The following is a 16722-nucleotide window of genomic DNA, read 5'->3' on the forward strand; positions in this document are numbered from 1 at the left end:
AGGGCGGGTGTCTGATGTCAATTCAGGCTTAAGTGATCGCAGCAGCTGACTAAGTTCTGAGCTACTCAGAAACTGCACAAAACTATTTTGTACCGCTCGGCTGCACATGTGTTCGCACCCTAGGAAAGCAAACATACAATCCCCTAAAGGCGGCGACTATCTGTTCGCATCGCTGCAAAAAATAGCTAGCGAGCGATCAACTCGGAATGACCCCCTATGTGCACTGCAGGGGAGGCAGATATAACGTGCAGAGAGAGTTAGATTTGGGTGGGTTATATTGTTTCTGTGTAGGGTAAATACTGGCTGATTTATTTTTACACTGCAATTTAGATTTCAGTTTGAACACACCCCGCCCAAATCTAACTCTCTCTGCACATGTTATATCTGCCCCCACTGCCGTGCACATGGTTTTGCCCATCTGCTAACAAAATTCCTGCTGCAATCAACTTGGAATTACCCTCCATGTGCACTGCAGGGGGGGGGGGGGGGGGCAGATTTAACATGTGCAGAGAGAGTTAGATTTGGGTGGGGTGTGTTCAAACTGAAATCTAAATTGCAGTGTAAAAATAAAGCAGCCAGTATTTACCCTGGACAGAAACAAAATAACCCACCCATATCTAACTCTCTCTGCACATGTTATATCTGTCCCCCCTGTAGTGCAACATGGTTTTGCCCAACTGCTAACAAAATTCCTGCTGCGATCAACTCTGAATTAGGCCCATGGTTTTGCCCATTAGAGAACAAATTTGCTGCTGCAATCAGGTCTGAATTAGGCCCATAATTTATAATACTGGCTCTATCACATTCTGCATCACTGCAAAAAACAGCGAAAGTGTTTTAGCGCAGAGAAAAAATTCTACTTTAAAAAATATACACCTTAGTTTCTTATGCTGGATTTTTTATTGAAACAGACACAGTTATTTAACTTAAGTTTATTCTGCATCAGCAGTACGATCTCAAAATAAGAAAAGTAGGATGTACAGATTACATGGTATGGAGTAGTTGGAGAAGTAGGACATAAGTAGAGGTCAGCAATTAAAGACCTCAGATTAAAACCCATAATCATGTAAACAGTGGGGAATCTCATTATTGTTTCTGAGATTTGATTGTTATTTTATGGGTGATTAATAATTAAGTCAATGACAAAAATCAATAAATAAGCAATAATAAGCAAAAACCAATAAATAAGAGTTATCATAGGCAGCATCTCGGTTGACAAAATAGATCTGAACAGATTTTATACAGCGCAATCATAAAACAAAGATAGCATTTAATTTAATTTAATAGTGTCTACTATATGTGCTAAAAAATATATCTTATTTACAATATGCTTTTATTTTGGGAATAAATAAAACACATTAATTCATCATTGTCTCACTTGTGAAATCGGTGCCTGATGAATCATTAGGCATATTAGGCTGCAGTCCAGGGCTCCAGGACTTCAGGGGTGACATGCAATTGGCAGCTGGGGACTAAAATGAAGACATAGGGGGTCAGTCAGACCTGATCGTACGCTAGAATTTTTTCGCTGCGCTGCGATCGGGTCAGAACTGCGTATGTGTATGCACAGCAATGCGCAGGCAGATTGTACGGGTACAAAGTGGATTGTTGCTGGACGATGGATTGTATGAAGAATCCATTCGCACAGCCGATTACAAGGAGATTGAAAGGAAGAAGGCGTTTGTGGGTGTCAGCTGACTGTTTTCTGGGAGTGTTTGGAAAAACGCAGGCGTATCCAAGCCTTTTGCAGGGCGGGTGTCTGACGTCATTTCTGGTCCCGGACAGGCTGAAGTGATCGCAGCGGCTGAGTAAGTCCTGGGCTACGAAGAAACTGCAAAAGATCTTTTTGTATCGCTCGGCTACACATGCGTTCGCACACTTGCACAGCTAAAATACACTCCCCTGTAGGCGGCGACTATCTGATCGCAGCGCTGCAAAAAACTGCTAGCTAGCAATCAGGTCTGAATTAGGCCCATTATTCATTTCATGCCAGCTGTGGGTGCACTGCTTTATTAAAGAAGCTTGTTAGTTATACAGTCATCCAGAGGTGGTGTTGCGATAAGTTCTTAATGGGACTACAATATAGCTGTGGCCAGAGCAGTAGAGAGCCTGGCCGGGCCCAGGTACTTTTCAGGGGATGTGGCCTAATCATCGGAGGCATGGCCCTGCACACTTAGAAACAAATACAGAAAAAATAGAACTTTTAGTGCTTCCCTGGCCACACAGTGTGTGCTGGACTGAGGAGAAGAGCTGCAAGTTCTGCTGCCAGGTAAGTAGGAGGTGGACTTGGGCCCCAACAGCTGGCTGGGTCCATGTAAATAGTACCTGCCCCCCCATCCCCTGTCGTCACCACTGGCTGTGGTGACATCACCATGTAACTTACTGCTAAAATATGTACCTTATGTACGTTATTGTGTTACAGTGCCATCTGGGTAGCCTGAAGAGCTGCATGTGATTATCTTTAGCGTCTTATGGGCCCTACACATTGGCCGATCCGCCGCCGAGCTGCCCGACGGCGGATACGGCCGACCCGGCGGCGGAGGGGGGGGGCAGTGACGGGGGGAGTGAAGTTACTTCACTCCCCCCGTCACACGGCTCCATAGAACTGCAGGCAAATATGGACGAGATCGTCCATATTGGCCTGCATGCACAGCCGACGGGACACCAGCGATGAACGAGCGCGGGGCCGCGCATTGTTCATCGCTGGTGCCTCCACACTGCACGATATGACGTTATCTCGTTCATTAATGAACGAGATCGTTCACATCGTGCAGTGATGTCGGCCAGTGTGTAGGGCCTATAACTCGTATTCCCCAGAAGTCAAACTCTACTTTGCACACTATAAACACCATTAGATCTTTAGATGTCAAGATCAAAATTTCAGTTGTATAACCTTCATTACCTGCACATATCCAATATGAATACTGATTTCCTGCACATGCAAATGTACTGCTCTCTGTTTTTATCATCATTACAGGGGGCGCTACAAGAGTACCCAGTATCCAGAACCCTTTGTCAAGCCCTGAATAAAATGCCACTTATTATGCTATGTTATAATGAAATAAATTGCAAGTTGTTTGTAGTGTGTGGCACATTAAGCACACTTAGCAAAGCTCCTTATTTCATTCAGTGGAGCACAAATGTTGCAAAGCTCTTACTGGACTTTGCTCACGAATGATTCTGCATCTATAGAGCATCTTTTGTTTTGTTCTCTTCCTGTTAGAATTTATATAAGGATTATACTTAAACTGCCTATAGCCATTATACAATGCAGGACTAATATAGTAATCATACCATGCCCTCATAAACAGTTACACAGTACTAGGGTATGTAAATCTGAAAAAGATTAAATGTATTTATTCCTTCACTTAAAAAAACTTCCCATCCATTGCTAAGGTATTATTATCACAGTTAGGTTCTGTCTTTGTGCAGGCATAGCAAATCCTCCATCCAAAGAAGATACAATGTATCTGATGTAGCCTGAGGTATATGAAGGTTTAAACTGTTTAACGTAACCAGATCTTACAAATGGATGTGAACCAATTACCGAGTCATTCTTTTACCTTCAGTGGTGCAGTTTTAATTCCATCATTGTGTCTTTTTTTATTTAATTTGGCATGCTATTTTATGTTGTTTGTGTTGTGAAACCAACAGGCTTGGGCAAACGTGTCCCCCAACTTCCACCAACCATCCCTGGATTTAATAATTCCTCTGGGCTGGCATTCTCAGCACCTTCCTCTGTTGCTGTTCTTCCTCCACGAGCAGTCTCCTCTTGAACCTGGGTGACCTCTGTGTGTCCAGCATAAAAGCCAGCTACTGTGTTTGCAGCCTGCACTGCATGAACTTTGTTGCGTGCCCGCTTCTGGGTAAGCATGCACGTGAAGACTTGCTTGAATCTCTTCCGAAAGTGTTTGGAGATGAGAGCGTAAACAATGGGATTGAGGCAAGAGTTAGCATAGGACATACAATGGGACACCAAGCGGAAAGCATATGTGGCTCTGTTGAAGGGAAAGTGGCCAAACCAGAAGCAGAGAATCACCAGATGGTGAGGAAGCCAACAAATGCAAAAGAGCACAGCTACTATGACTATCATTTTGGTCACTTTATGTTTAGCTTTTCGGGATTCAGACACAGTTTTTACAGGATCCACTGAGGTCCACAGAAAGCATATGGTCCTAGCGTAGGAAAGTCCCAGAATAAGCACGGGCAGAAGGTAACCAAAAACAAAGGTCGAGACATCCATAATTTTCCTCCTGCGATCCTCCCAATTGGGAATACAGATGGGAACTTGATTGTAAAGGATGATGTGATAGTAACTCAGGTAAGGGCCAGCAAACAGAATAGATAGAGCCCATATAACCGCAATAGCTGCCAAGGCATTTCTAGATGTACGGAGGTCTCTTGATTTAAGTGGGTAGCGGATGGCAAGATATCTGCAGACACATGGAAAGAAGGGGAAAAGTCAGAAAAAGTACATTTCATTAAAAATAAAAACAATATAAGGAACGCTGATGTAATTTATGATATGATATAGTCATTTCGTACCTACCAGTAACCCAGTCATTGGTGGATTAAGCACAGTATTTTCCTAAAAGTGTTGGCACAGACAAGCAACAAAAACAATTTTTTTTTTGTCTATTTAAAAAAAAGAAAAGAAAAAAGAAACCCACAGTTTCTATAGTGTGCTATATTTATTATTCCCTTGCTGAAAGATAATATACTTAAAACTGTCCAGGGAACATACATTCTAGTATTTGGATCATACTGTGGAATCAGGGAAAATAGATGTAGTGGTGCATAGAAGCCTTATGCTTTATATATAGCAGTTATTAGCTTAACATATTAATATTTTATTAACTTTATTGCCACCAAGTGTCACTAGCGCTGTAGAGGGAGAATTACAATAATTTAAACAAACAATACTATAAAAAGGTTCAATTAAAAATTATCAGGGTAAAACTCAAACAGTGAAATAATGATACAACAAAACAAGAGACAATTATTAACAGCAGCATTCAACAACACTGTGCCTCTGGAAAAATTTGGACAGAAAGGAGCCGCAGACTGTGAGTTGGAGGGCATTGGAGAAAAGTAATTGCAGGGTGAGATTCAAAAGGGTGGAGTGCCCTGATCATAAGATCTTACAGACTAAGGAGTTGCGAGATAAAAATGGAAGTTGAACTGGGAAGAGATGAGGAGGGAGCACCGAGGATGTGTTTTAAGAGTGTGAGGAATTCATAAGTTTTAAAGAATAGGCGTATTTTCAGGGAACATATACATCTCTGCAGACTGGTAGATAGTCCGACAAGATGGTGGAATGAGTCTTGAAGAGGGTAGCAACACTGAAGAAGTTTTGAATGTTGGTGTGAAGGGTAGAGTTATGTAGCCTTTACACCAACAATCAATCAGCACAATTCTGCATTGTGCCGATGATTGTGTTGAAATAAACTGCTAAATGCAAGTTGGAAATCCTCAATTCACCAATTCCGATCCACAAATGATCAGAATTGATGTTGTATTCTGCCGTTCACCAGACATTCATGATCATCGGCGTTTGCCAGATCGACTATTGGTAAATTGGCTTGGCCATCAGTGAATTGGGGATTTGCCCAATTGATGTAAGGGCCACATAAGATGGTAGGGAAAGGGACCCTGAAGGTTTGGAAGACAATAAGCTCAGTCTTCAGCTGGCCATACACCAGAACAAATTTCATCCAGCATGTATGTCCAACTAAAATGGTGCTCCATACACCTAAACAACCTTTTCACCAGACTATCCAACATGCCAACTTTTTCTGTAGACCGGCCAACTTCTTTCAAACTTGTGAAGCCACCAAAGTACGCAGACAGTATTTGCCTACTTCAGCATGCTTTAAACAAATAAATATTTGTTTGCAAAAATGTGAATGTCTGTATGTGTGGTTATTACTTTTTGACTGTGACTATCTACCTGCTAGTCTACCTCACTACAAGTCCTGATCAGTCCTACTGAAATCAGAATGGTTGGGAGTGATGATAGCGGATATATACACAAATATCCAACCGGGGAATTGAAAATATCCTAATACTCCTACTTTTCTCAATAAATTATGTGTTACTAGCTTGTATAAAAAAGATATTAGGCTAAGGCTACATCAGCAAATCTGTCCTGTAACCTCTTAAAAATGACTTTAGGTTAAAACTGCATATGATTATACAAATACAGAGCACTCATCTATGGAGCTGCTAAATGGTGTATTTTGCAACAATCTGGCCCTCCAACTAGAGATGAGCGCCTGAAATTTTTCGGGTTTTGTGTTTTGGTTTTGGGTTCGGTTCCGCGGCCGTGTTTTGGGTTCGACCGCGTTTTGGCAAAACCTCACCGAATTTTTTTTGTCGGATTCGGGTGTGTTTTGGATTCGGGTGTTTTTTTCAAAAAAACCCTAAAAAACAGCTTAAATCATAGAATTTGGGGGTCATTTTGATCCCATATTATTATTAACCTCAAAAACCATAATTTCCACTCATTTTCAGTCTATTCTGAATACCTCACACCTCACAATATTATTTTTAGTCCTAAAATTTGCACCGAGGTCGCTGGATGACTAAGCTAAGCGACCCTAGTGGCCGACACAAACACCTGGCCCATCTAGGAGTGGCACTGCAGTGTCACGCAGGATGTCCCTTCCAAAAAACCCTCCCCAAACAGCACATGACGCAAAGAAAAAAAGAGGCGCAATGAGGTAGCTGACTGTGTGAGTAAGATAAGCGACCCTAGTGGCCGACACAAACACCGGGCCCATTTAGGAGTGGCACTGCAGTGTCACGCAGGATGTCCCTTCCAAAAAACCCTCCCCAAACAGCACATGACGCAAAGAAAAAAAGAGGCGCAATGAGGTAGCTGACTGTGTGAGTAAGATAAGCGACCCTAGTGGCCGACACAAACACCGGGCCCATTTAGGAGTGGCACTGCAGTGTCACGCAGGATGTCCCTTCCAAAAAACCCTCCCCAAACAGCACATGACGCAAAGAAAAAAAGAGGCGCAATGAGGTAGCTGACTGTGTGAGTAAGATAAGCGACCCTAGTGGCCGACACAAACACCGGGCCCATTTAGGAGTGGCACTGCAGTGTCACGCAGGATGTCCCTTCCAAAAAACCCTCCCCAAACAGCACATGACGCAAAGAAAAAAAGAGGCGCAATGAGGTAGCTGACTGTGTGAGTAAGATAAGCGACCCTAGTGGCCGACACAAACACCGGGCCCATTTAGGAGTGGCACTGCAGTGTCACGCAGGATGTCCCTTCCAAAAAACCCTCCCCAATCAGCACATGACGCAAAGAAAAAAAGAGGCGCAATGAGGTAGCTGTGTGAGTAAGATTAGCGACCCTAGTGGCCGACACAAACACCGGGCCCATTTAGGAGTGGCACTGCAGTGTCACGCAGGATGTCCCTTCCAAAAAACCCTCCCCAATCAGCACATGACGCAAAGAAAAAAAGAGGCGCAATGAGGTAGCTGTGTGAGTAAGATTAGCGACCCTAGTGGCCGACACAAACACCGGGCCCATTTAGGAGTGGCACTGCAGTGTCACGCAGGATGTCCCTTCCAAAAAACCCTCCCCAATCAGCACATGACGCAAAGAAAAAAAGAGGCGCAATGAGGTAGCTGTGTGACTAAGCTCAGCGACCCAAGTGGCCGACACAAACAACTGGCCCATCTAGGAGTGGCACTGCAGTGTCAGGCAGGATGGCCCTTCCAAAAAATACTCCCCAAACAGCACATGACGCAAAGAAAAAAAGAGGCGCAATGAGGTAGCTGTGTGAGTAAGATTAGCGACCCTAGTGGCCGACACAAACACCGGGCCCATTTAGGAGTGGCACTGCAGTGTCACGCAGGATGTCCCTTCCAAAAAACCCTCCCCAATCAGCACATGACGCAAAGAAAAAAAGAGGCGCAATGAGGTAGCTGTGTGAGTAAGATTAGCGACCCTAGTGGCCGACACAAACACCGGGCCCATTTAGGAGTGGCACTGCAGTGTCACGCAGGATGTCCCTTCCAAAAAACCCTCCCCAATCAGCACATGACGCAAAGAAAAATAAAAGAAAAAAGAGGTGCAAGATGGAATTGTCCTTGGGCCCTCCCACCCACCCTTATGTTGTATAAACAAAACAGGACATGCACACTTTAACCAACCCATCATTTCAGTGACAGGGTCTGCCACACGACTGTGACTGATATGACGGGTTGGTTTGGACCCCCCCCCAAAAAGAAGCAATTAATCTCTCCTTGCACAAACTGGCTCTACAGAGGCAAGATGTCCACCTCATCATCATCCTCCGATATATCACCGTGTACATCCCCCTCCTCACAGATTATCAATTCGTCCCCACTGGAATCCACCATCTCAGCTCCCTGTGTACTTTGTGGAGGCAATTGCTGCTGGTCAATGTCTCCGCGGAGGAATTGATTATAATTCATTTTAATGAACATCATCTTCTCCACATTTTCTGGATGTAACCTCGTACGCCGATTGCTGACAAGGTGAGCGGCGGCACTAAACACTCTTTCGGAGTACACACTTGTGGGAGGGCAACTTAGGTAGAATAAAGCCAGTTTGTGCAATGGCCTCCAAATTGCCTCTTTTTCCTGCCAGTATAAGTATGGACTGTGTGACGTGCCTACTTGGATGCGGTCACTCATATAATCCTCCACCATTCTTTCAATGGTGAGAGAATCATATGCAGTGACAGTAGACGACATGTCCGTAATCGTTGTCAGGTCCTTCAGTCCGGACCAGATGTCAGCATCAGCAGTCGCTCCAGACTGCCCTGCATCACCGCCAGCGGGTGGGCTCGGAATTCTGAGCCTTTTCCTCGCACCCCCAGTTGCGGGAGAATGTGAAGGAGGAGATGTTGACAGGTCGCGTTCCGCTTGACTTGACAATTTTCTCACCAGCAGGTCTTTCAACCCCAGCAGACTTGTGTCTGCCGGAAAGAGAGATCCAAGGTAGGCTTTAAATCTAGGATCGAGCACAGTGGCCAAAATGTAGTGCTCTGATTTTAACAGATTGACCACCCGTGAATCCTTGTTAAGCGAATTAAGGGCTCCATCCACAAGTCCCACATGCCTAGCGGAATCGCTCCGTGTTAGCTCCTCCTTCAATGTCTCCAGCTTCTTCTGCAAAAGCCTGATGAGGGGAATGACCTGACTCAGGCTGGCAGTGTCTGAACTGACTTCACGTGTGGCAAGTTCAAAGGGCATCAGAACCTTGCACAACGTTGAAATCATTCTCCACTGCGCTTGAGACAGGTGCATTCCACCTCCTATATCGTGCTCAATTGTATAGGCTTGAATGGCCTTTTGCTGCTCCTCCAACCTCTGAAGCATATAGAGGGTTGAATTCCACCTCGTTACCACTTCTTGCTTCAGATGATGGCAGGGCAGGTTCAGTAGTTTTTGGTGGTGCTCCAGTCTTCTGTACGTGGTGCCTGTACGCCGAAAGTGTCCCGCAATTCTTCTGGCCACCGACAGCATCTCTTGCACGCCCCTGTCGTTTTTTAAATAATTCTGCACCACCAAATTCAAGGTATGTGCAAAACATGGGACGTGCTGGAATTTGCCCATATTTAATGCACACACAATATTGCTGGCGTTGTCCGATGCCACAAATCCACAGGAGAGTCCAATTGGGGTAAGCCATTCCGCGATGATCTTCCTCAGTTGCTGTAAGAGGTTTTCAGCTGTGTGCGTATTCTGGAAACCGGTGATACAAAGCGTAGCCTGCCTAGGAAAGAGTTGGCGTTTGCGAGATGCTGCTACTGGTGCCGCCGCTGCTGTTCTTGCGGCGGGAGTCCATACATCTACCCAGTGGGCTGTCACAGTCATATAGTCCTGACCCTGCCCTGCTCCACTTGTCCACATGTCCGTGGTTAAGTGGACATTGGGTACAGCTGCATTTTTTAGGACACTGGTGACTCTTTTTCTGAGGTCTGTGTAAATTTTCGGTATCGCCTGCCTAGAGAAATGGAACCTAGATGGTATTTGGTAAAGGGGACACAGTACCTCCAACAAGTCTCTAGTTGGCTCTGCAGTAATGATGGATACCGGAACCACGGTTCTCACCACCCAGGATGCCAAGGCCTCAGTTATCCGCTTTGCAGTAGGATGACTGCTGTGATATTTCATCTTCCTCGCAAAGGACTGTTGGACAGTCAATTGCTTGGTGGAAGTAGTAAAAGTGGGCTTACGACTTCCCCTCTGGGATGACCATCGACTCCCAGCAGCAACAACAGCAGCGCCAGCAGCAGTAGGCGTTACACGCAAGGATGCATCGGAGGAATCCCAGGCAGGAGAGGAATCGTCAGAATTGCCAGTGACATGGCCTGCAGGACTATTGGCATTCCTGGGGAAGGAGGAAATTGACACTGAGGGAGTTGGTGGGGTGGTTTGCGTGAGCTTGGTTACAAGAGGAAGGGATTTACTGGTCAGTGGACTGCTTCCGCTGTCACCCAAAGTTTTTGAACTTGTCACTGACTTATGATGAATGCGCTGCAGGTGACGTATAAGGGAGGATGTTCCGAGGTGGTTAACGTCCTTACCCCTACTTATTACAGCTTGACAAAGGGAACACACGGCTTGACACCTGTTGTCCGCATTTCTGTTGAAATACCTCCACACCGAAGAGCTGATTTTTTTGGTATTTTCACCAGGCATGTCAACGGCCATATTCCTCCCACGGACAACAGGTGTCTCCCCGGGTGCCTGACTTAAACAAACCACCTCACCATCAGAATCCTCCTGGTCAATTTCCTCCCCAGCGCCAGCAACACCCATATCCTCCTCATCCTGGTGTACTTCAACACTGACATCTTCAATCTGACTATCAGGAACTGGACTGCGGGTGCTCCTTCCAGCACTTGCAGGGGGCGTGCAAATGGTGGAAGGCGCATGCTCTTCACGTCCAGTGTTGGGAAGGTCAGGCATCGCAACCGACACAATTGGACTCTCCTTGTGGATTTGTGATTTCGAAGAACGCACAGTTCTTTGCTGTGCTTTTGCCAGCTTGAGTCTTTTCATTTTTCTAGCGAGAGGCTGATTGCTTCCATCCTCATGTGAAGCTGAACCACTAGCCATGAACATAGGCCAGGGCCTCAGCCGTTCCTTGCCACTCCGTGTGGTAAATGGCATATTGGCAAGTTTACGCTTCTCCTCCGACAATTTTATTTTAGGTTTTGGAGTCCTTTTTTTACTGATATTTGGTGTTTTGGATTTGACATGCTCTGTACTATGACATTGGGCATCGGCCTTGGCAGACGACGTTGCTGGCATTTCATCGTCTCGGCCATGACTAGTGGCAGCAGCTTCAGCACGAGGTGGAAGTGGATCTTGATCTTTCCCTAATTTTGGAACCTCAACATTTTTGTTCTCCATATTTTAATAGGCACAACTAAAAGGCACCTCAGGTAAACAATGGAGATGGATGGATACTAGTATACAATTATGGACGGACTGCCGAGTGCCGACACAGAGGTAGCCACAGCCGTGAACTACCGTACTGTACTGTGTCTGCTGCTAATATAGACTGGTTGATAAAGAGATGTCGTAGTATGTATGTATAAAGAAGAAAGAAAAAAAACCCACGGTTAGGTGGTATACAATTATGGACGGACTGCCGAGTGCCGACACAGAGGTAGCCACAGCCGTGAACTACCGTACTGTACTGTGTCTGCTGCTAATATAGACTGGTTGATAAAGAGATGTCGTAGTATGTATGTATAAAGAAGAAAGAAAAAAAACCACGGTTAGGTGGTATACAATTATGGACGGACTGCCGAGTGCCGACACAGAGGTAGCCACAGCCGTGAACTACCGTACTGTACTGTGTCTGCTGCTAATATAGACTGGTTGATAAAGAGATGTCGTAGTATGTACGTATAAAGAAGAAAGAAAAAAAAACCACGGTTAGGTGGTATACAATTATGGATGGACTGCCGAGTGCCGACACAGAGGTAGCCACAGCCGTGAACTACCGTACTGTACTGTGTCTGCTGCTAATATAGACTGGTTGATAAAGAGATGTCGTAGTATGTATGTATTAAGAAGAAAGAAAAAAAAACCACGGTTAGGTGGTATACAATTATGGACGGACTGCCGAGTGCCGACACAGAGGTAGCCACAGCCGTGAACTACCGTACTGTACTTTGTCTGCTGCTAATATAGACTGGTTGATAAAGAGATGTCGTAGTATGTACGTATAAAGAAGAAAGAAAAAAAAACCACGGTTAGGTGGTATACAATTATGGACGGACTGCCGAGTGCCGACACAGAGGTAGCCACAGCCGTGAACTACCGTACTGTACTGTGTCTGCTGCTAATATAGACTGGTTGATAAAGAGATGTCGTAGTATGTATGTATAAAGAAGAAAGAAAAAAAAACCACGGTTAGGTGGTATACAATTATGGACGGACTGCCGAGTGCCGACACAGAGGTAGCCACAGCCGTGAACTACCGTACTGTACTGTGTCTGCTGCTAATATAGACTGGTTGATAAAGAGATGTCGTAGTATGTATGTATAAAGAAGAAAGAAAAAAAAACCACGGTTAGGTGGTATACAATTATGGACAGACTGCCGAGTGCCGACACAGAGGTAGCCACAGCCGTGAACTACCGTACTGTACTGTGTCTGCTGCTAATATAGACTGGTTGATAAAGAGATGTCGTAGTATGTATGTATAAAGAAGAAAGAAAAAAAAAACCACGGGTAGGTGGTATACAATTATGGACGGACTGCCGAGTGCCGACACAGAGGTGGCCACAGCCGTGAACTACCGTACTGTACTGTGTCTGCTGCTAATATAGACTGGTTGATAAAGAGATGTCGTAGTATGTATGTATAAAGAAGAAAGAAAAAAAAACCACGGTTAGGTGGTATACAATTATGGACGGACTGCTGAGTGCCGACACAGAGGTAGCTACAGCCGTGAACTACCGTACTGTGTCTGCTGCGACTGGATGATAAATAATGATATAAAAAATATATATATATCACTACTGCAGCCGGACAGGTATATATATTATATAATGACGGACCTGCTGGACACTGTCTGTCAGCAGAATGAGTTTTTTATAGAATAAAAAAAAAAACACCACACAAGTGAAGTCACACGACGAGTGTTTAACTTTTTCAGGCAATCACAATATAGTATACTACTAACTATACTGGTGGTCAGTGTGGTCAGGTCACTTGTCAGTCACACTGGCAGTGGCACTCCTGCAGCAAAAGTGTGCACTGTTTAATTTTAATATAATATGTACTCCTGGCTCCTGCTATAACCTATAACTGGCACTGCAGTGCTCCCCAGTCTCCCCCACAATTATAAGCTGTGTGAGCTGAGCACAGTCAGATATATAATATATACATAGATGATGCAGCACACTGGGCTGAGCAGTGCACACAGATATGGTATGTGACTGTCTTGTACTCCTGGCTCCTGCTATAACCTATAACTGGCACTGCAGTGCTCCCCAGTCTCCCCCACAATTATAAGCTGTGTGAGCTGAGCACAGTCAGATATATAATATATACATAGATGATGCAGCACACTGGGCTGAGCAGTGCACACAGATATGGTATGTGACTGAGTCACTGTGTGTATCGTTTTTTTCAGGCAGAGAACGGATATATTAAATAAAACTGCACTGTCTGGTGGTCACTGTGGTCAGTCACTAGTAAACTCTGCACTCTCTTCTACAGTACTCCTAAGCTCCAGTAAATCAGGTCAATCTCTCTCTCTCTCTCTCTCTCTCTCTCTCTCTCCTAATCTAAATCACTGTACTCCCTAACAGCTGCTCCCCGTCCCCAATCCTCCCCACAATTATAACTAAGTCACTCAGTCTTTACTCTTTTCTACTATAACGGAGAGGACGCCAGCCACGTCCTCTCCCTATCAATCTCAATGCACGTGTGAAAATGGCGGCGACGCGCGGCTCCTTATATAGAATCCGAGTCTCGCGAGAATCCGACAGCGTCATGATGACGTTCGGGCGCGCTCGGGTTAACCGAGCAAGGCGGGAAGATCCGAGTCGCTCGGACCCGTGAAAAAAAACATGAAGTTCGTGCGGGTTCGGATTCAGAGAAACCGAACCCGCTCATCTCTACCTCCAACTAAAAGCTCATATACTGTACATACTTCTAACATCTTCATTTAATATAAGGAATTGAATGCACTAGTGTGTATGGTGATATTCTCACATAGCTAATGTAGTGAACCATTGCAGCTGAAATGTCTATTAGCATCGGAGTCAATATAACAAACATCTTTTCTGTGATACTCACAGCTGATTCATCTTTGCTGTTGCACTTCTCACTTTGCGTTGCATTTACATTCTTCAATTTACATTCAGATGCTTTGTGACCTATTTTATGACATACATCAGCTGTACTTAAATTTTCTGGGCTTCTCAATCTTAGGAGGGGTTTCAAATAACCACAGTAATTTACTGTAGGCTTAAAACTCGGGTCTATTCACTTTTATTATAATTATAATTTTTCTCACCTGGTAAATTACTGTTAATTTATGGTTAATGCGTATTAACCCATAGAATCCAGGTTACATTCCCAGACCTACAGGTTAATGCATGATCACGGCACCCACAAACAGGCTATTTAACAGGACTGCTCAGGCTCAAAAATTAATCTCCATTAGCCTGCTGGCTGCCTTCAGGACTAATTGAATAGCCCCTCTGCTTCAATTAGCCCATGGTCAATTACCATGCCTAATTGAATTCCCCCGTTAGTATGTAATGTAGTATTCTCAGCTTTTAGCTCAACCAGCATATGGTCTGTAAACTGTAGCAGTTTGCTCCTGACAAGTACCGTAGTTAGCTGGCTGTACTTGGTTTTAATGCAACTACCAGTAAGTCATACTTAAGTGTTAAGTTCAGTAGCATTTCAGTGGCTATTTCCTCATCATCTACTTGTACTCCTGCAGACGTTAACTGCTTGGATCTGGACAGATGGAAGCCACTCCTTAGTAAAAAGCACATGGCAGCCCACCAGGAGTTTGCCAAAATACACCTGAAGGACTCTCAGACCGTGAGAAACAAAATTCTCTGGTCGACAAAGATTGAACTCTTTGGCATGAATGCCAGGCAGGGGCGTATTTACCCCTTGGACAGGATGGCACTCGCCAGGGGTGCCGGACGATGGGGGGCGCCGCCCAGCGGTGTCACCAGTGGTCAGGGGGTAAAATAAAAGTTGTATTACCTACAGAACAATCAGCACAAGCGGATGCCTAGGACCCGGTCCTCTGACGGGAATTGGCACCTGCCTGCTGCCATTAGTGCTGGATTGTAAAGAACTCTCTACGGTCAGAACGAAGTCCTGTGCCTTCCACCGCCTGCCAAGAACAACCAGAGAAGGGCATACTCACTGGGTTGTCTTGTCCCCTTCTCTGGAAGGACCTCCTTCACATCAAGTGCTGTTGGGAGCCGGGGGTGGGGTCACATGCATCGGCGCGACAGAAGTCGGAGACAGTGACAGATAGTAGTAGTAGTGGTGAGTTACTCCACAGGATGGAGTCAAAGGTGCTCTGGCCGTCCATGCTTTGTGTCCGGAGGGCGGGTGGTCATGGGAGCCCAGAGGCGATGTTGCTAGCACCTGTTGGCTCCCTGGCTGGCTGTATCTCACGTTTCCAGTAAGGGAGGAGGATGGGGTGCCTTGTGTGTTGTGCAAAGGGAGCAAAGTGTGCCCAGTAAAGGAGGGGGGAGTGCTAAGTGTGCCAATTAAGGGAGGGGTGGTTACTAACTGTGCCCAGTAAGTGAAGAGGAGGGAATGGGGGTGTAAATTTACCTGCCAAGGGAGGATGCTAGGTGAGCCCAGTATGGGGATGCGCTAAGTGTGTCCAGTAAGGGTGGGGGGGTGTTTACAGGTACCAAATATGCCCATTTGGTGGGGGTGTGCCCATTAAGATGGGTAAAGTTGCTGATGTTGTGTGCCCACTAAGGGGTGGGGTTTGCTAGTGCTGTGTGCCCAGTACAGGGTTGAGTTTGTTGGTGCTGTGTGCCCAGTAATTGGTGGGGTTTGCTTGTGTTATATGCCCAGCAAGGGGGGGTTTGCTGGTGCAAAGTGTGCCCCTGTAAGTGGGAGGAGGGGGCTTATTGCTACTAACTGTGCCAGTATGGGGGGGTAGCTAAGTGTGCCCAGTAGGTTACATTTTAGTATGTGTATCCATTAGGCACATACTGTACATTGGTATAACTCGCGCAGTAGGGGAATGGGTATATGACCATACACAATGGATGGTGGCACATGTTTAAATGTTTTTATTTGCACATATCAAAGTTAGAAGTACAGAGTGTAATTATTAATGGAGGGGGCACCATCCCCTTACTTTGCCAGGGGCGCTCGGACCCCTAGATACACCCCTGATGCCAGGCATAATTTTTGGAGGAAACCAGGCACCGCTCATAACCAGGCCGATACCATCCCTACAGTGAAGCATGGTGATGGCAGCATCATGCAGTGGGGATGTTTTTCAGTGGCAGGAGCTGGGAAACTAGTCAGGATAGAGGGAAAGATGAATGCAGCAATGTACAGAGACATCCTGGATGAAAACCTGCTCCATAGCACTATTGACCTCAGACTGGGGTGACGATTCATCTTTCAGCAGGACAATGACCCTAAGCACACAGCCAAGATATCAAAGGAGTGCCTTCATTACAACTCAATGAATGTCCTTGAGT

At 45.4% G+C, this 16722-nt stretch overlaps 1 protein-coding gene across 1 annotated transcript in view; it reads right to left on the reverse strand.

The window, feature by feature from the left end:
• Nucleotides 1–906: 906 nt before the first annotated feature.
• The window catches only part of GALR3 (galanin receptor 3), a 77217-nt gene continuing 61401 nt past the window's right edge, over nucleotides 907–16722 (reverse strand). The window contains exon 3 of the mRNA XM_063940584.1: nucleotides 907–4433. Within this exon, the coding sequence (XP_063796654.1) occupies nucleotides 3626–4433 (808 nt within the window). The 3' untranslated portion in view covers nucleotides 907–3625. The remainder of the gene's footprint in view (nucleotides 4434–16722) is intronic.

Source organism: Pseudophryne corroboree, chromosome 9 (assembly GCF_028390025.1).
Source record: "Pseudophryne corroboree isolate aPseCor3 chromosome 9, aPseCor3.hap2, whole genome shotgun sequence".
Taxonomy (NCBI): domain Eukaryota; kingdom Metazoa; phylum Chordata; class Amphibia; order Anura; family Myobatrachidae; genus Pseudophryne; species Pseudophryne corroboree.